The following is a 21,533-nucleotide window of genomic DNA, read 5'->3' as shown; positions in this document are numbered from 1 at the left end:
CAATTCAGCAGTTTTGCCGGCGTTCTGTCTAAGTGACAGGAAGCATCTTGGGAACAGGGAGGAAAGCTAAGGATCATGGGAAAATTGCTGTGACCACCGGAAACGAAGCACACTTTGCTCCTCCGTTGGTCACCGCTGTTCACTGCGTAGGAAACCTCCAGAAGAGAAATAGTCCCTACTTTTTCTTACGTTTTAAAGAAAACTATAGCAGATATGAAGAAAAGAAGAACAGATCCTGAGAAGAGGAATCAATTGGGGAAAAGGTAAGTTCGGCATGACAGTGCCACTTTAAACATTTAAAGCTTTATATGGGAGGGGCCCATAAATGATTTTAAATTATAAAATTATACTGTTGAATAAACTGTTACTTTAAATGAAATGTAAACCAGAACTATCTACTGCTGTTTTCCCATGTAAAAAGTACCGGAGGCAAAAGGAATAAATGGAACCCTTATAGGATTATTACTGTAATTTTAAATTGTCACAGAGAAGTGTTTTGATTTTGCTTTCTTGATAGGTGGTCACCTTCTTTGGTTATGTGGTAAAGCTGCATCTGCCACACAAGGAGCAAAACTAATTGCGAATGCCCTGGATGATGGCTCTGCACTGCAGTGTTTCCGAGCGATGTTAGAGGCACAAGGAGTACATCCTGATATCGCCAGGACGCTCAGCTCCAGCAGCAGTCTTTGCAAAGCACCTCATCAGGAGGTGCTGAAAGCTGAGAGATCAGGTAAGATCACACAGAGCAAGCAATATAATTTGGTTAGCAAGGTTGCTTGGTGAGCAATGGATTCAATTAGCAAACTTGATAAAGATAGTATTTCTTTAACAGGCTAATAATGTGGAGCTTAAATAGTGTCTAGTTCAGTGTCTAGTTCCTGTTATATCATCTCTAGGAGGCTATGCGATATATAGATACAGGGTGAAGCAAATTAAAATAAAATGATAAAAAAAAACTAACTAGAAACTATAGGGAAAAGTATATTGTTGTCTGTTGGAGTCTGTTGGAGAGAGTTTGAAATAGTTTTAATATTATGGGTGAAGAAGGTAATCCATGCATAGCATAACACTAAACTGCAAAAATATTTTCTCTGTGCTAAATCATGATGCCTTATTGTAAATGGTTTAATTTTTTTCTCAAACTCTTTCTTGTAAAATGCAAGTAGTGTAATGTGTGCAGTGTTGATGTACTCAAGAGGTCAAGTTTTTATTATCCTTTCCTGTCTTGGCAGTTGTACCCCTTTCCTTTCCCAGTTACCTACTTCACCCTTTCACTAAACATAATAAATCATGCTGCCAGGGTTATAATCCTTGCTCATTATTCTAAATGCCATTCCATATATTGGCCATTTGTATAATTTAATATTAAATATATATGTGTCATGATATACAAAGTTCCTTTCTATCGGCAGATAATCTTTCATTTTCCAGAGCTTGCATGACTATGTTACAGCCTAAATGTACAGTTGCAAGAAAAAGTATGTGAACCCTTTGGAATGATATGGATTTCTGCACAAATTGGTTATAAAATGTGATCTGATCATCATCTAAGTCACAACAATAGACAACCACAGTCTGCTTAAACTAATAACACACAAAGAATGAAATGTTGCCATGTTTTTATTGAACACACCATGTAAACATTCACAGTGCAGGTGGAAAAAGTATGTGAACCCCTAGACTAATGACATCTCCAAGAGCTAATTGGAGTGTGTAACGAAATCCCTGTTTAACCAACCTCAGAAACAGCATTTCGTTTGACCATACGTATTATGCTCAATTCGTATAATACTAAGAAACGAATAAAACTACCGACCACAGGTAGCTACAGTTATGGAACTCTTTTCGGATGGAATTGCACGAACAACTGGTGAACTTAAACTTTACTCGACGTTATTGAGAACTGTGTTCGTGGGATCTGAGCGCTATTCGCCTATAATATGCACTCAGATCCAAGCTATCTGGGGGTGTGTGGAACATGGGGACTTCGTTCAGCCAAACATGAGTTATTGATTTTAATACAGTTTTGTTAAAAGGTAAAAAGCACATGTTTCTCTCTGCCCGGAGATAATTAGGTTCTCTGCAACCACTTAAGTTAATTATCTCCAGGATAGAGAGGAGGGGTAAGTTAATTATCTCCAGGATACAGAGGAGGGGTTACACTCTTCCTGTGGGTGTGTATAAGAATTGTACTGTATACTGATTGCATATTTTGCATATTTTGTTACAGTCTTCCACAAGGTCCCATGTGGGAGTTCCCTTGCTGGGAGACCATCATAAAAGGGCTAAGTTTGGCCATCAATAAACACATTCGTTTTACCCCTTCATGAAGTCTCGACTCATGTTTGGGGAATTGGGAGCTATAATCACTACTTCACTCTTTTAAGCTTGGATTTCGGGAGACGCTTCAAGGATCAGCACTGCAAGGATAGCAGGATCCTTTACAGAGTGAGATGTCAGCCAACTGGAGTCCAATCAATGAGATGAGATTGGAGGCGTTGGTTACAGCTGCCCTATAAAAAACACACACCAGTTCTGAGTTTTCTTTTCACAAGAAGCATTGCCTGATGTGAATGATGCCTCGCACAAAAGAGCTCTCAGAAATCCTACGATTAAGAATTGTTGACTTGCATAAAGCTGGAAGGGGTTATAAAAGTATCTCCAAAAGCTTTGCTGTTCATCAGTCCACGGTAAGACAAATTGTCTATAAATGGAGAAAGTTCAGCACTGCTGCTACTCTCCCTAGGAGTGGCCATCCTGTAAAGATGACTGCAAGAGCACAGTTCAGACTGCTCAATGAGGTGAAGAAGAATCCTAGAGTGTCAGCTAAAGACTTACAAAAGTCACTGGAAAATGCTAACATCCCGTTTAGCGAATCTACAATACGTAAAACACTAAACAAGAATGAATTTCATGGGAGGATACCACAGAGGAAGCCACTGCTGTCCAAACAAAACATTGCTGCACGTTTACAGTTTGCACAAGAGCACCTGGATGTTCCACAGCAGTACTGGCAAAATATTCTGTGGACAGATTAAACCAAAGTTGAGTTGTTTGGAAGAAACACACATAACTATGTGTGCCGAAAAAGAGGCACAGCACACCAACATCAAAACCTTATCCCAACTGTGTAGTATGGTGGTGGGGGCATCATGGTTTGGGGCTGCTTTGCTGCGTCAGGGCCTGGACGGATTGCTGTCATCGAAGGCAAAATGAATTCCCAAGTTTATCAAGACATTTTGCAGAAGAACTTAAGGCCATCTGTCTACCAGCTGAAGCTAGACAGAAGATGGGTGTTGCAACAGGACAATGACCCAAAGCATAGAAGTAAATCAACAACAGAATGGCTTAAACAGAAGAAAATACGCCTTCTGAAGTGGCCCAGCCAGAGTCCTGACCTCAACCCGATTGAGATGCTGTGGCATGACCTCAAGAAAGCGATTCACACCAGACATCCCAAGAATATTGCTGAACTGAAACAGTTCTGTAAAGAGGAATGGTCAAGAATTACTCCTGACTGTTGTGCACGTCTGATCTGCAACTACAGGTAACGTTTGTTTGAAGTTATTGCTGCCAGGAGGTTCAACCAGTTATTAAATCCAAGGGTTCACATACTTTTTCCACCTGCACTGTGAATGTTTACATGGTGTGTTCAATAAAAACATTGCAACATTTCATTCTTTGTGTGTTATGAGTTTAAGCAGACTGTGATTGTCTATTGTTGTGACTTAGATGATGATCAGATCACATTTTATGACCAATTTGTGCAGAAATCCATATAATTCCAAAGGGTTCACATACTTTTTCTTGCAATTGTATATAATGATCCTGAAACCTTAGTATGTTAGAAGCAGTGTCTTAATTATTTACTTAACTTATAAAACCAGAATATGGCCAGGCTATGTGTACCTGAAAATGTAGTGCACATTTCATACGTCAGATATGAAATAAATATTCCTTCAAATTGTCTTAGATTATAAAAGAAAAAGATTATAAACCCTACCAAAACACCGAAACATGATAACATTATTTAAAAATGACTAGTTTTTTACAATCCTATGCCAGGGACAGTCGAGCTGATCCGGGCAAGACCAATTGCTGAAATTCTGAATGCATTGGGTGCTGGGAGGAGCCGAGCCACCGATACCATTAAACACAGTGTTGGAGCAGAACTGTTGGTGGCCGTGGGACAACATGTGGAGAAAGGTGATTATTTAGGAAATCAGTGATCACGTTTTTACATTTAAAGTTGCTATCAATGGAGTCTCTCTCTTCTTTATGTCTCTTCTAAACTGTAATAATTCCACTGTTATTCACCTAAATGAGTTAATGTAATATTTTCATGGTTATAACATGTAAAAAAGGGATATCATGTTTTTTATAGTGAATCGCGGTTCAGGTCTGAGGTCCTAGTCAGAAGTCATAGACTAAATCCCCTTTTTACCTAGGGGTATGACCTTAATTTTGTTGGCCCTCCAGAAAACTAACTACAGATCAATCAGACCAAGCAAACACCTTCATCTAGATAGGGTTTCAGCCCCCTGAGCATAAGTATCATCCCTTTGTAGTTTGGGTATCACCTCAGTAGGATCTGGGTATCAGGGACATTATTATTAATGTAGGAGGATGGCATATAATAATAATACCATCTAATTGCTTACCATATAATAATCATTTGACTGTCACAAATGTTTCTCGTAATCCTGAGGTATTTATGTTAAACAACAATACCCTCAAAAGTATAAAAGGATGTCTAAATCATATAATAAATTTCAAGTGCAGTTTGACCAGAAATCAGGTAGAGCCGTGACTATTGAGTAATCTTTCATTTCTAAGCTGGATTGAGGGTGAAATGTGATATACATATATTTGTTGAACTCTCTTACATATATCTTCTTTTATAGGAGAGCCATGGATCAGGATCCACTATGAGAACTCCCCACTAACGGAGAAGCAGAGACAATCCCTACAGCAATCTATCTCCATCACAGATCAGCCTCCTTTTATTCCTACACCACGTATCAGGGAAATCATATCCTTTCCCGTCAAGAAAGAAGAGCTTGGGACAACAATGAGGAGAGAAGGAGAGATCAGTTGAATATGTTTCTGAATCCGTATTTTATGGTTTTATAATGTTAAACATATTGTGCAGTCAAATATTATCAAAAAGATGGATGTACAAAAACAATATACTTTTTTTTTAAAGAAACCAATATTCCATATCTTTATAAATCAATTTATTTATTTTTTTAATTCTTTATTTTTGTTGTGCTGAAATATTACACATGCAGGTAAGAGGTGCCCCAAAAGCAGTCCTCCTACTATTCCCACGCGCAACATGCGGGGCACAGAAAAAACAGACACATTTTTAATATATAATAATATTCTCTAGATTCATCCGTTAGCTGTAGGTGCTTGGCGTAGCAGGGCATAACTGATATTCTACATAAAGAATATGTTACTTGGGTAGAATGTCCTATATGCTATATTGGTATTTTGGTCTTTAGGAGTGTCATTTTTGTTAAGCTTGCACAATTTTTATAGTTTTAAATAGTTTGATCAAAGATATCTCAAAGCTTGTTTAGTAACGATAAGTTAGAGCACATATAACTAAGTTACAGAAGGTCAAGGACCTAATGTTGCTAATGATCTGCTTAGTACTACAGTGTGTAGACAATTTAAGTCATATTGTGTGCTGCATTATTAAGACAAGTTAAGTTTAGCGTCTAGTATAATAACATTCTAGTGCTCTTAAAACATGCTGATCAAGAATAAGTAGCTATATGAGCCCCGTGGCCCATGCATGATGGGTTGGGGAGACAGACATTATACATGTGGTAGGCGAAGACAGTGCTTAAAGTTACCACCCCATGTTAACCCTGAGTCGGCCAGAGTCTTTGTTGGCTTTTATGGTGAACCTTCGGCTTGCAGCATAGGTCCCTGTGGTGAGGCCGAATGCTTAATGGCTGCCGCCATGTTTATAGTCCCAGATGGTGGTGGTGTAAGGGGGGTCTGGATTCCCCTCTTGGGTTCCTTTCAATTCAGCTGGGTGCTTGTCTTAGGCTTGGAGAGGGCTCCTGCATATCGGCTGTGAGTGGGCAGACCTTCTGATTCAGGCCCTCTGTTGGAAGTTGGGCGATGTGGCAGGTTAGTCCTGTGCGTTATATCGCTTCCCCTCTTCAGGGTCTGTACCTGCCGTTGTGTTGGGCTCCCTGGCCACTCCTCCTGGGTTCGGCTCATACTTGCCGGTTCCCTCTCAGATGTGTTCTGCGATCCTTCCGTGTGGGAGCAGGAGAGGGGGGTGTATCTGACGGCTCTCTCGTTGGAGTTGACATGCGGTCTCCGCCATCTTGGGCTCGGACCCTCATTGTTGTTATGGCCCTTCATTGGGTCACAGGGTGGGGACCGGGATCACCCCCACCGGCCCAGAGGGGGGGGAACCGGGCCGGACCCGCCTAGCTGCTTGGTTCTGCAGTACCGCTGCTGGGCAGGATAGCTGGGCAGCGGCCGTCCAACCCGCTCACCGCCCGAGCGATCTCCATCTTGCGTGGCTGGAATCGCTCCAGCGAGGGACTAAAACCTCGCGGCAAGCCTCACCGAGGGACCAGGGTTGCTTCTTGCACCGGGGCACAGCTGCGGGCTGTCTTGTACAATTTTCGCCGGGTTTTAGGGGCTCAAGTTAAAGCGGCACTGTCATGCCGAACTTACCTTTCCTCAATCTCTTCCTCTTCTCCCCCTCTCTCAGGATCTGTTATTCTTTTCTTCCTGTCTTCTTTAGTTTTCTTTAAAATCATAAGACAAAGTAGGGACTCTGTCTTATGGAGGATTCCTCCGCTTGACCAGCTCTGACCAGCGGAGGAGCAAAGTGTGCTTCATTTCCGCTGGTCAGAGCAATTTTCCCATGATCCCTAGCTTTCCTCCCAGTTCCCACAATGCTTCCTGTCAGTATTGCCGAACGTCCTGTCACTTAGACAGAACGCCGGCAAAACTGCCGAATTGCATCCTAACAGAATGAGCACTGTTTCTCCATTGGTGTTAGGATGCAATTCGGTACTTTGTTCGGATCGGAATTTCATTCTGATGAATGAAACCCCGATCCTATTCATTGCTGTGGCTGCATCTTGCAGCCGCTTAGTAGATAACTCCCTAATTCCCACGGTATCAGGGAGCTATCTACTAAAAGGCTGAAAGACCTAAACTGGTCTTTCAGCCAACTTTACTAATACTAAGTAAAAATGAATAGTAAATAATATGCCCCTACTCGCTATACCGCGAGTAGGGGCATGTCTAGTAAGCAGTGAGCAGCCTGTGGCTGCTCACTGTAAAAAAAAAAAAAAAAAATATTGCCCCCCACCCCTAAACGACGGGTGGGGGCTGTAAAGTAAAATAAGAGAGGGAGACCTATTGTCCCCCCCCTGGCCCCCACCCCTGAGTGGTGGGTGGGGGCCATAAAGATAATGAGGGGGGGGGGACCTACTGTCCTCCCCCCCCCCCCGGCCCCCACCCCTGGGCGGCGGGTGGGGGCCATAATGGTAATAAGAGGGGGGGACCTACTGTCCTCCCCCCCGGCCCCCACCCCTGGCCGGCGGGTGGGGGCCATAATGGTAATAAGAGGGGGGGGGACCTACTGTCCTCCCCCCTCCCCGGCCCCCACCCCTGGGGGTCGGGTGGAGGCCATAACAGTAGTAGGGGGGGGGGACCTACTGTCCTACCCCCCCGGCCCCCACCCCTGGGCGGTGGGTGGGGGCCATAATAGTAGTAGGGGGGGGGACCTACTGTCCTCCCCCCCGGCCCCCACCCCTGGCCGGCGGGTGGGGACCATAATGGTAATAAGAGGGGGGGGGACCTACTGTCCTCCCCCCCCCGGCCCCCACCCCTGGGCGGCGGGTGGGGGCCATCATAGTAGCCTACTGCCCCCCCCCGGCCCCCACCCCTGGGCGGCGGGTGGGGGCACTAAGTAAATTCCCCCCCCCCCCCATCAAGGTGACTAGGGGTCCCCAAGCCCCTAGTCACCCACCCCCCACCCAAATAAAAAATGCCCCTACCTACCCCCCTCACCCTAAAAAATAGTGAGGGGGGAATAAAATTGCTAACCTGTAAAGTAAAATTAAACTTACCATTCGACGTCTTCTTTTTTCTAAAATCTTCATTTTTCAGCCCCAAAAAAGGCCAAATAAAAAACCATCATAGCCGTCGAACTAAAAATAAAATAAAAAACCCGAGCGCAAAAAAAAAAAACCTGACGAAAAAGAAAAAACCCGAGCGCACATAAAAATAATCCATCTTCACCCATGGAGGGCTCCGCGCAGACTGAGCTCCGCAGGGCGGGGCAAGGCTTATAAAGCCTTGCCCCGCCCTGCAATTAGCCTAAGAACACTCTGATTGGTGGGTTTAAGCCAATCAGAGTGCTCTTTGTAATTTTACAAGCGTGGGAAAGTTCTTTGGAATTTTCCCACGCTTGTAAAATGACACAGAGCACTGTGATTGGATGGCTTGAAATCCATCCAATCACAGTGCTCTGTGTCATTTTACAAGCGTGGGAAAGTTCTTTGGAATTTTCCCACGCTTGGAAAATGACACAGAGCACTGTGATTGGATGGCTTGAAATCCATCCAATCACAGTGCTCTGTGTCATTTTACAAGCGTGGGAAAGTTCTTTGGAATTTTCCCACGCTTGGAAAATGACACAGAGCACTGTGATTGGATGGCTTGAAATCCATCCAATCACAGTGCTCTGTGTCATTTTACAAGCGTGGGAAAGTTCTTTGGAATTTTCCCACGCTTGTAAAATGACACAGAGCACTGTGATTGGATGGATTTCAAGCCATCCAATCACAGTGCTCTGTGTCATTTTACAAGCGTGGGAAAGTTCTTTGGAATTTTCCCACGCTTGTAAAATGACACAGAGCACTGTGATTGGATGGCTTGAAATCCATCCCATCACAGTGCTCTGTGTCATTTTACAAGCGTGGGAAAGTTCTTTGGAATTTTCCCACGCTTGTAAAATGACACAGAGCACTGTGATTGGATGGCTTGAAATCCATCCAATCACAGTGCTCTGTGTCATTTTACAAGCGTGGGAAAATTCCAAAGAACTTTCCCACGCTTGTAAAATGACAAAGAGCACTCTGATTGGCTTAAACCCACCAATCAGAGTGTTCTTAGGCTAATTGCAGGGCGGGGCAAGGCTTTATAAGCCTTGCCCCGCCCTGCGGAGCTCAGTCTGCGCGGAGCCCTCCATGGGTGAAGATGGATTATTTTTTTGTGCGCTCTGGTTTTTTCTTTTTCGTCGGGTTTTTTTTTTGCGCTCGGGTTTTTTTATTTTATTTTTAGTTCGACGGCTATGATGGTTTTTTATTTGGCCTTTTTTGGGGCTGAAAATGAAGATTTTAGAAAAAAGAAGACGTCGAATGGTAAGTTTAATTTTACTTTACAGGTTAGCAATTTTATTCCCCCCTCACTATTTTTTAGGGTGAGGGGGGTAGGTAGGGGCATTTTTTATTTGGGTGGGGGGTGGGTGACTAGGGGCTTGGGCACCCCTAGTCACCTTTATGGGGGGAATTTACTTAGTGCCCCCACCCGCCGCCCAGGGGTGGGGGCGGGGGGAGGACAGTAGGTCCCCCCCCATTATCGTTATGGCCCCCACCCGCCGCCCAGGGGTGGGGGCGGGGGGAGGACAGTAGGTCCCCCCCCCTTTTACCATTAGGGCCCCCACCCGCCGCCCAGGGGTGGGGGCCGGGGGCTGGAGGACAGTAGGTCCCCACCCCCCTACTACTATTATGGCCCCCACCCGCCGCCCAGGGGTGGGGACCGGGGGGGGAGGACAGTAGGTCCCCCGTCCCCCCCTTATTACCCTTTTTTTTTTTTTTTTTTTTACAGTGAGCAGCCACAGGCTGCTCACTGTTTAGTGGACATGCCCCTACTCGCGGTATAGCGAGTAGGGGCATTGGGGAGATTTTAATCTCCCTTGTGCTATTATGGGGGTCATATTGACCCCCATAGAGTGAGGAGGGGACCTGGGGGGCTTATGAAGTGGTGGGGAGCACTGCTCCCTGCCGCTTCTGTCTTTACATATTGCAAGGAGGGAGCTGCACGCCGGTAGCTCCCTCCTTGTAATAAACCGAACAAACAAACGAACACTGATACACAGTGTTAGTTTGTTCGTCTGATTTTTTCTATTCATTCATTCGTCTGTCTGATGAATGAATGAATAGGTGAAATTCCCGTTCGCATGTCCAGATGTTTCACTGGGCATGTGCGGGAATCTCACAGTCTGTGTAGTGTGGGTAGATGACGTGTCCCACAGGGACTTCACCTACCCACACAAAGATGGCGGCGCCCTGAATATAGATCGGGGCAGAAAATAAAGAATAAAAAATAGGTAATGTGGGGGGCGTAGTAGAGGCGGGAGGGGGGTTAAAAAAAAAACGGAATTCGGCATGACAGTGCCGCTTTAAGTAGTTTAGCCGGAGCTGCTCCTCCGTGCGTCCGCTCAGCATGGCGTCCGGCCCCGCCCCCTATAAATCAATTTATATATATAAAATGCATCCTATGATTTGATCTAAAACAATTAATCTTCTTTAAATGGCACTCCAGACAACAAAAGATCTTTAGCTTGCTGAAAAGCTTTATGTGTGTAAGAGAGTGTGTGCTCTTTTTTCATTTTGCAAAAAAGTGCAGATTTTAGTAGAAATTGACACTTTACAAATTGACATGGTAACACCCCCTTGGCTTTCAAGCAGACAATAGGTTCAGTTACTTCCTGGTTTGGTTAGCTCAGTGGAGCTAAACTCAAGAGGCAGCAATTACCCAGAGAACCTGCCTTGCAAATACTTCTCACTGACCTGCATTGGGAAGTCTGTGATTGGACAGCCACAGAACGTCTGGGCGGAGTTAGAAGGGGATGGTTTGCAAAGGCAGCAGACAAGAGATCTGCAGGTTTTGCAAGCTGTTTTTATGTATACCCCAATGAAAAAATGCATAATTAAATGCATGCATGTTTTCATTTGGGATATATCTACTTAACATTAACTTTTATTTATTTTGTGTTTGGATAGTGGGGTGCCCCTTAAAGTTTCATATATTTTTGTCTCACATATTTATTAACTCCTTCATTTTCTTTTCCTGTGTTACCTTTCTTCTGTGATTTGTATTTTAATGTTAACGACATGTTGAATTTTTAATCAGTTTTTAATGTTGTATTTAAGCTCATTTTACATATTTGCACATTTGTTTCAATACAATGTTCTATACTTTAGTGCAATTAATAGGATTATCAACCAGAATCATGTATTGTAAGGTTTTATGAGAAAAGTAAAAGCAACTTTAAGGGGTCTGCAATTATTGGCCACAGTGCACATTTTCCATCCCCTGGACTGGTTTCATAAGGTCCACAGCATAATTGATATTCCTCTTGTTTCTTATCCTGGCTAATATCCATGTTAGCATCACTTAGCTTATAGGAGTCAATACAAAAAGGGGGGGGATTGCTGATGCTGAAAAAATAAAATAACGGTAGGTATTTTCAAAATGTTCTGTTTTCCTGACTAATCCATGTCAGTATCACTTTTGGGACTTTTAAAGTTTACATGAGTGGGAATAAAGAGAACAAAGAATATAGCTGTATATATATTGCAGAATGAAGGACACTTCTGCCAAATAAGGAGATAGAAGAGCTGGATATGTCAGGACGGTAATGTGGGAGAAAAAACAGGCTGCATCCCTAAAAATCTCCTTAGTAGAGGTGTACGCCAAAGATGCCCTAGATGCCAATACAGTCCTGGTAGAATGAACCTTGATACATTTTTGCACAGGTTTTCCTGCCACTTTATCTGCGTGGCGTATAGTGGAGATTGAAGCCTATAATCATTTGTGATACCCAAAAGTAATGATAGGTAGCATCAGTGGCATACATACCAGGGTCGCAGGGGTCTCGGTATGCACACCAGTGTGGCCAGCCTCTTCTCCTGGGGGGCCCAGGAGCTGGCCACCTCAGGGCCCCCCGAGGCTGGCCCTGGTGTCACCAGGCTATTCCGGCTCCGGCATCATTACGTGGCGCGCGAGGGAGCTGGGCAGAGAGCGCTATGGGGAGAGTGCTCCCTCGTGCGCCCGCCTGCCAGACAGACCGCCCAGTGACTGGCCGCCCAGCAGCACCACTGGACCGCAGGGAATCCCCTCAGCTCTCCCAAAGGTAAGGAGGCTGGGGGATTATTTTTTTTTTAAAAAAACTAGTGTGTGTGTGTGTCTGCCTGCTAGTGAGTGTCAGCGAGTGTGTTAGTTTGTGTGTCTGTTATTGAGTGTGTGTTAGTTTGTGTGTCAGTGAGTGTGTGTGGCAGTGAGTGTGTTACTGTGTGTGTCTGTTACTGAGTGTGTTTATGTGTGTCTGTTAGTGAGTCTGTTTGATGTCTGTTAGTGAGTGTGTGTTTGTCAGTGAGAGTGTATGTTTTGGAAGTGAGTGTGTATGTGTGTTTGTCTGTCTGTCAGTGAGTATATATGTATGTCGCTGAGTGTGTCTCTGTCAGTAAATGTGTGTGTCTGTTAGCTAGTGTGTATTCGTCTGTTTGTGAGAGTGTGTGTGTTTAAAACCCCTTCAGCACTTACCTTTCTCCAGCGCCGGATCCCTTGGCGCTGGGGATCCCTCCTCCCCAATCCGCCTCTCAGCTCCGAATGTGCATGCACGGCAAGAGCTGCGCGCGCGCGCATTCAAACCGCCCATAGGAAAGCATTACTCAATGCTTTCCTATGGACGTCCAGCCTCTTCACACTGTGATTTTCACAGTGAGAATTGCGGAAGCGCCTCTTGCGGATGTCAATGAGACAGCCACTAGAGGCTGGATTAACCCTCAGTGAAATATACTCTTTCAACTGCAGGGTTAAAACTAGAGGGACCTGGAACCCAGACCACTTAATTGAGCTGATGTGATCTGGGTGTCTGTAGTGGTCCTTTAAGTGTGTGTGCATCTGCATGCACTGGCGTACATACCGCGGTCGTAGGGGTCCGTGCCTACCACCATTTGTTCCAGGCCCGCACAGAGTAAGCGCCGGGGGGAGGGGAGGGCACGGATCAATTTTCGCACTGGGGCCCCATGGGTCGTGTGTATGCCACTGGGTAGCATATTAGTTTGCCTGATGATCTTAGGCCGCTCCAGAAAAAATAATTATGCTTTTAGGAAAGCATTAGGAGGCTATTGCACTTGCGCGGCAAAAGAGCACACTGCACCAATGTGCATCTCCTCATAGAGATGCATTAAATCAGTGATGCTGGATGTGCACTGAACCAGGAAGTGCCTCTAGTGGCCGTCTGAGTGACTGAGATATTTGGGTCGTATCTGGATTTTTTCATAGGGAGAGAGGCTAAACTCCCTAGGGGGGGCCATAATGAAAAACTAATAGTAGGTGAACTTTAAAATAAAAATCGTGCTGCCTAACAAAAGCTGGAGAACAAAAAATGACTGCTGTTAATAGGGAAATGTGTCCTTTTATAATATACTTCATTTGAATATTCCTGTCCTATCAGCTGAGAGGTAGGAGCTTAACCCATAAGTAATGCTGAGGAAAAAACAAGTGACAGTAATACTTATATGGATATACAAAAGTCCAAGTGGTTTTGCAATAGTCCAAAATTGGAGTGATCCACGTAGGCAGAAGAAGGTCCTTGTGGGACAGCGAGCAAAGTATATGGTCACAGATGAAGACTCGTAGTCCAGAGGTATATGTATGGGAGAAGCAGAAGACAAAAGACTTCAATGGTACAGTATGTCTTTATCAGTATAAAAATCGAGTAAATAAAAAGAAACTACTCACACTATCCAGAGCTTAATTCCAGTTCTGGTATTATTGGCGTGAAGTGGAACAATCCCCACTCAAGGATATGCAGAGTGTCTCTGGTGTTCTTCAATGTAGCAATCCAGTAGGATAATCCAGCTCGGGGAAAAAAATAAAATATATAGTTCTCCCTGAATAGCTGTTAACAATAATAAAAAATAGGATAAAATATACTCACGGTATATTGAGCAGGAGTACTGCTCGATGAATATACCTATGAAATACCTATGTTATATTTTTGATTGTAGTTTAACTGATTATTAGATTATCACGTTTTTCCTTTTTCATATTTTTCCTTTATAGTTATTTGATTTTAGGTTAATCCAGTTATTTTATTTTATTTTAGTCTCATAGATTATTACACCATCATGTTTTATTTTTCTCTTAATTTTCTTTTATATCTATTTAGTTTTTCTATTTTTTAGGACATATTTTTATTATTTTTATATTACATATTTGTATTTCAATTTTACTCTATCTTAATTATCCTTTATTCACATTTTATTACCTACATGTTCCTTCTCACTTATACTAAATACTACATTGTCCCTATATTCTGTGTATATGTATAATTATGGATTTGAGATGGGTGATATTTCGTTCATGTCTAACTGCTATTACCTGTGTCTGTATTTATGTAACATGCAATAATTATGGATTTTTTTTAGCCATATACTATTGGGTCTGCCCTCCCTTTTTTGGGTCAGCCCGGTCTGGGTCTCGATTCCACATTTTGGGAGAGGCTATATCTCTATGTGCTGGGAGAGGCTATATCTCTACCGCTTGGACTTTTGTATATCCATATAAGTATTACTTTCACTTGTTTTTAAGGCACACCCTTTATCATTTTTTCCTTTGCACTTACTTTGAGGGGATTAGAGGGGACCCCCCCTCCCCATCCTATAGGTGTGCTGCCTATACATTATACTATTGTTTTCCTTGTTGTCATATCAGCGCTGACCCTTTCTGTGTTTTCTCATAAGTAATGCTGACATGGATTAGCCAGGAAATGCAGTGAACGCTTTGAGCCACATGGCCATTCAGCATAAATTGTGTTTGCTTTCCGTCAAGATAAGTGAACAATAACATGGAAGGAGGAGCGAGAGAGGTCATAAAACATGGCTCTACCTCCATTCCATTCTGTGAGGAACTCTCAGAGTTCCAAGAAGGGTAAAGTAAAAAAAACAAATAAATATGGGTGTCTGATAAGTCTTTTTATTATATGTACTTGATAAGTAGGACTGGTGAATAATATAATGAGGGGTAAAGATCATGGTTTGATAAGGATGGAACTGCTGAATTAGATGACAGACTGGTAGCACAGAGGGTGGACTGTGAATAAGAATGGGGTGGTGGTGGGGGGCGGGGCCTGACCTGCAAGCGGAGCAGTCGCATGGTGGATGAGCTCCCACCACATAGACTGGTTACAGGGAACTACTGGCTGATACCAGGCCTGAATTGATGCCGGGGTGTGTTACCCATGCTGGGGGCACCCTGGTGAATCACCAGATACTGAATCCAAGTGTTCCCCGCAAGCGAGAACCCAAGATGACAGGCAGCGGCCTGCGGTGGAAGGAGCAGAGGGGGGACGGCCGCTCTCCTCGCACCTACGCCGGAGGTACTGCAATGCTGAATACCCGCTCCCCCCACCTTAGGACCGGCGGGGGTGATCCCGGTCCAACCCGTCCAGGCAGCAGGGCTACAACGCGAGCTGATGGCAGAGCTTACAGGGCAACCCCAAGCTACACGGGCTTTTAAAATGGCGGACGCCACGTGCGCTCAACACTGCCGCTCAGACAGCCCCAGCATAAGATTCATGGCACGACTCGACGCCTTTTGGGCACAGATGTCAAGAGGAGAGCGCTATACTAAAACACCAGTGCATAAACCCAACGAGAAACCCGTACATACTAGACACGACTGCACTGGCCCTCGACTGATGGGACCTAAAAGATGGTGCCGACGGCGGAGATCTCATCTGCTGAAACGCAAACAGGCAAGATCACACCACGCTACGATCACTGCCCTAACGGGCCCACAAGATCAACCCAGATCCTGCTTGAAACGGAGACCCGAACAGCACGCAGCAACAAGCCAGCCACGACCCCACATGACGCCACGGAAGGCCCCAAAGCACCAGAAGGTGACTCCACTTGCCTGCACCGTCAGAGCGGGCTTCCACAGCTACGGACGGACGAGACAGCAGCTGGAGCCCACAAAGCTGCACCTCGCGGTGCCTCACCAGGACTCTCAACCATCCCGAACACCCTTCAATGTGCAAGGTATCGGCTGAGGCAGACTAACCCAAGCCCAGGACCGATGGACTGTTGCCAGACACCACCGTTTACCGCTTCCATGACCCGCATATATAATTGCTGCCTCCCTAACCCTCGACATCCAGGACTCTCGATCCCAGACTAAGTGCAGGGAAAGCTGGGTCTTTGCACCTTTGGACATGGGCTAGGTACTCTGTTAGATCTTACTGGCGGCCTACTGATTATTGAAACAGGCTTGCTGCAAACCTAATGTATAAAAATGCTACCTAGTAGTTATCCTAACTTATAGTCACACATGAATGTGCAAAATGTCAGCCATCACTGGCTACTCGATATACCTTGCTCTTAGTGTGTCCCACTTTATTATTTACCAGGCTGTCTCCCTCCTGATGCCCACAGCAATGTTTAGCAAGCCTACTGTATACAACTGCATAGTATCAGCTACTATATTGTACTTATCATTTAACGGAGCTCCATGTTAACATTTTATGTTGCCCACCCTTATTTTATGCCTAGCGGAACTCTCCAGTTGCAACTAAATGGTTCAAACCTGTTATATATATAAAAAATGTGCATGATCCTCAAAAGTCACTTTACATTTTAAACATACTGTACTGAAGCTTGTTCATGATGCTGTGACTTATAGAAAGCTTGTTTGTAATTCTCATATCTGCACGACCAAAATAAAGAATTAAAAAAAAAAAAAAGAATGGGGTGGTGGTGAATAACGTTGCGGTTTAGTAAGGGTGTGCTGGTGAATAAGATGGGGTGCTGTGAAAATGGGAAGGGTTCAATAATGGAGGACTAGTAGATAAAATGTGGTACTAGTGAAAAAGGCAGTGAGATAGTGAATAAGAGGGGTGCACTAAGGGGAGACTGATGAATAAGACTGGGACGCTGGTGAATTAGATGAGGTAGATGGTGAATAATACTGTACCATGAACTAGTGCTGTATATAGTTACTATTCATTTTGACTAATACTAAAATATTAATCTAAATAGCCTTGAAAAAATAAATATATATTATACATATTTTTTATCAAGTTGACAATTTAAATAATGTTTTGTTTTGGGAGATCATGTTTGGTAAATTGTTAACTTCATAAGTTGTAATTTTTTTTTAGATAAAGAAAGATGTCTAGTATACTGGGACGCTGCACTGCATACTATGTAACAACCTATTTTACACTCCTTGATTAATATTGTTTGGCATTTGCCTGAAATTATTATACTTGCTAGATACCAGACTAAGGGTTACTAGAAGAATTTAGCTCTGGACAGTACTGGAGTGTAGTGAGGAAACATAGCTACCTAAGGGATACTTGAAGGAGCACTATAGTCACCAAAACAACTTTAGCGAAATTAAGCAGTTTTTGTGTATAAATCTTGCATCTGAAGTCTCACTACTCAATTATCTGTCATTTAAGAGTGAAATCACTTTAGGCTATGACTCTCACAAACTGCATGAAAAAAAATGGTTCCAGTTTCAATCAGATGTTAACTTCCTCAGTTGCTGTAGTCCAGTATCTCTTGCTGCCTTTTAAATCTTTAATTGCCCGCCGTTTTCCCGGTATCTTCAGTTTCGGACTGGTATTCCCCTTCCGGGTCTGCGTGCACAGCATTTGCATGCGACCGACATGTTTTCGGTTTGCTTGGCGGTTGGAACGCAACCCTGTGTTCCATTCCAATCATCTTCGCTTCCTGATTCCTGCTCGTATGTTTCTCTATTGGGAACGCATTGTTGCGTTCCACCGCCTACTTCACAGCCCTATTTTTTCTAAAAAGGCTGCATTTTTATTGCTCAGCCTGCAGGGAAATGTTATAGACACCAGAAGCTAATATCCCTTTAAATCACACACAGTAGGCTCCTGCATGATCTAGCACAGACTGTGAAATAAAGGAAGTATAAACATTAGATCTCACTGTGCAGGATGTATTTAGGAAGGCTGTGCAAATTACATATAGGGAGGCATGACTAGTGCTTTATAAACAAAGGGAATGAACTGATCTATACACCAAAACTGCTTCATTAAGCCAAAGTTATTTTGGTGACTATAGTGTCCCCTTTTTTTATATCACACAATTAGTGGATCTTCAATAATGTGGGAACTATCACTATTTCCTATATAGTAAACACTATCATTGCACAGGGTTGCAGAATTTGTTGGCGCTTTATAAATAATAATAATAAAGACATAAAAATAAACTTAATGTCTCCCTGAAATTACTAATAACCCTACTATTAAACTACTAGTTTATACATACGACTCACACTTTTCTTTTTTGGGGTGTATGGTTTATTCAGTAGAAATTGCTTAGTGAATAAGGCCCTTCAGAGTTAAAAATTATTATTATTTTCATATTCTAATATTGGGAATAATAAAAGATCAAGTAAGACCTAAATAAAGTTGAAAATATTTTGGTGCACAACCCTTTCCCCAATATATATACAAATTTATATTTTACAACCATAGGACTTTATAAAATTGTAGACCTGTAAACTAGACATGGATGAATTGCCGAATTGCCTAATTATCGAAGTCCCGAAGTTCCGAAATTACCGAATTTCCGAAGTGTCAAAGTGCCGAAGTTCCGAAGTTGTGCACCAAAGTGCTAGATTCCGCACTTGCGGGATCTAAAGTGTGTCCACATAACTCTATAGGGGGTAACCCTTGAATGTATACAAAAACATTGGAACTGAAGGTGATCCCTAGCCAGATAAGCTTTGGGAGCACCAGAAAAAGAGTTCTATGGGTGTTGACTGTATATATAATAATAAAAAATTTAAAAACACATTTTATTATGGGGCATTGATCGACCCCAGAGAAAAAGAAAACTTAAAACACCATCACAACTCTAAATACTCAGGGGAGACTTCGTATGCATATAGAACTCAGCAGATATAGAGTGGTATTGTAGGGTAGAGAGTCATATAGTATCCTGGATTCACAGTGAATGAATACTCTACAGTTTATGCTGACACCATAGGAACACCTTGGTCACTGAGTCTATCCTCAATAGAAAAAATTGGACTCAAAATATGGATGCCAGATAAGGAAACAAAAAAATTATTATGAACTTAGAACATTTAATACAGTATTAATAATACATAAAGGAGTCCTATCTCCTTAAGAAGGACATGTCATAATTTAAAATATCTCTTTTTGAGGTAGGTTAATATACTGTTTATAAACATATGTAATTATTATGACTGTTTTTCTTTTTTTTTGTATATTTTTTATTTTTTGCCTTTATCATTTTCAATCAAAATATATAGACATTGCATAGTATAGTATAACATTGTACAAGATCTCGTAGTCCACATATTCACCCGGTATATATCATAGATGTGTACATAGTTTGAAAATTTCAGGCTTTTTTAACATAATAAAAAAAAGGATTCAGTCTAAAATTGTCAGTAAACAACATAACTTAATAACTTTATATTCCCCCGAGTGTTACAGCCTTGATAAGGTCTCACAAATGAAGCATATACAATAGGATATACAGTGAAATTTAGGTTGAACTCTAATGTTTCCCACAAAGATCAATTGAGCCTTTCAGAAATTGTTTCCATGGGTGCGAAATTTCTTGATATTTGTAGTATTTATTCAATGCCCCCCACCTTAGTTCTTCCATCGCGTGAAAATGTTCAATTTTACAGTACCAATCTTTCTTTGAGGGGGTCGTGGTTGCTCTCCAGCTAGTCACTATAGCATATTTGGCTGCAGTCAGCATGAAATAAGTAAGGGAGTATCTAAATTTGCTATGTGGTGTGTCTATATGGAGCAGGAGAAGCGCCTCTATGTCAAAGGAGATGTTTAAATCAGTTACTAGGTGTACTGTGGTCCAAACCTCTTTCCAAAATCCTGTGATTAAAGAGCATGACCACCATAAATGGTGAAATGAGCCTCTTTCGAGTTTACATCTCCAGCATTCGGCGGACTTAGCTGGAACGTACCTATTTATGTCTACAGGAGTAGTGTACCACTTTGTAATAAATTTGTAGTTTATCTCCTGTAATGGGACACTAGAATGTGCATGGAAAATAGTTTTAAAGATAGCGTTCCACTCCCCGTCCCCAAGCTCATGGTGTAAATGATCGTTCCATGTTTTAGTGAAATAATTTGTAACATGTGGAAGTTGGTTTGGATGGGATTTTGTCTTGGCAGCACAATTGTTCAAATTTCGTCCTACCCCTAGGGGTCCAATTCAGCAGAGTCTGAGTTCTTAAGAAGTGTCTTAGTTGTTCGTATTGAAAATTTTGCATGAGAGTCGGGGACAGTCCCGTCGTCATATCAGACAGTGGGATTAGTTCTCCATCTATTATAACCTCCTCTAGTGTGACATGGCCTGCCAGGTCCACGCTATTTCGGGGTTTCAGTAGTAAACCGCTTTTCCCAGCTGGGAAATTCGGATTATTTGTTATTGGGTAGTGTGGTGAGGGGGTTGGCGCTATATCTGTGCCTGGGAGAAGTTTCTCCCATATTTTAATGGTGGGGGATATTGTTGGATGGTGCGGAATCTTCCAGTTATTGGGGGCAGTCAGAAGCCATGGTAGCTTCTTGAGCGATTCTCCTATCTGTGCCTGTTCTATGGGGATCCATAGCTTGGATGAGGATTGGTGTGACCAATCAAGTACTCGTCCCATATGTATGGTTTGGTAATAAAGCCAGACATCTGGAAGACCTACTCCTCCTTTGTCTTTAGGCCTGGTAAGAATATTGTAACGTAATCTAGGTCGCCTCCCTGCCCAAATGAATTGCGTGAATAGAGTCTGGATTTTCTTGAAAAATTTACGTGGGATAGAGATTGGGAGTGTGTTCAGAAGATAGAGTATTCTCGGGAGTGCGTTCATTTTTAATATGTTTACCCTGCCGAACCACCTGAAGTGGGGTTTATTCCAACTGCCTAGGTCAGAGTTAATGGCGTCTAAGAGGTGTGGAAAGTTGGCCCCGTACAGCAATTTAGGGTGTGGAGTTACGTTAATACCCAGATATTTGATGGATTTTTTCGCCCATTGAAAAGGGTATTTCGCCATGAGGAGTGTTTCTTCCCTCTCGGACACTGTAATGTTTAAAATTTCACATTTGTCTGCATTGATTTTGAAATTTGAGAAAGTGCTATATTCAGACATTACCTCCATTAGGGCCGGAAGAGAAGTTTTAGGGTTGGCCAGGGTGAAAAGTACACATAACTACACATTTATGAGCCTCCCATTGGAGGAAAGGTGTAGTATCTGGGGTGATGTTGTCTCGGAAGTACTGAGATATAGAGTCAGCTATTGCCTGTTTTGCCCTGTCGTTGTGTAGTATAGACGTGTTCAATGTCCATTGTCCTCTCCCTTGTGCCATAGATGGGATCCTAACTTTCATCTGGATTGGGGCATGGTCTGACCAAGTAATATTGTTAATAGATGCTGAGATTATCAGA

The 21,533-nt window shown here is 42.9% G+C and overlaps 1 protein-coding gene across 1 annotated transcript in view; it reads left to right on the top strand.

Moving 5' to 3' along the window:
- Nucleotides 1-5,239, top strand: part of TYMP (thymidine phosphorylase) — a 48,328-nt gene extending 43,089 nt beyond the window's left edge. The window contains exons 9-11 of the mRNA XM_063445487.1: nucleotides 518-730; nucleotides 4,066-4,206; nucleotides 4,905-5,239. Of these exons, the coding sequence (XP_063301557.1) occupies nucleotides 518-730; nucleotides 4,066-4,206; nucleotides 4,905-5,098 (548 nt within the window). The 3' untranslated portion in view covers nucleotides 5,099-5,239. The remainder of the gene's footprint in view (nucleotides 1-517; nucleotides 731-4,065; nucleotides 4,207-4,904) is intronic.
- The last annotated feature ends 16,294 nt before the right edge of the window (nucleotides 5,240-21,533 follow it).

This window comes from Pelobates fuscus, chromosome 3 (assembly GCF_036172605.1).
Source record: "Pelobates fuscus isolate aPelFus1 chromosome 3, aPelFus1.pri, whole genome shotgun sequence".
In the NCBI taxonomy this organism is placed as follows: Eukaryota; Metazoa; Chordata; class Amphibia; order Anura; family Pelobatidae; genus Pelobates; species Pelobates fuscus.
Note: the sequence above shows the minus strand (reverse complement) of the source record. Positions and strands in the feature narration are given on the sequence as shown.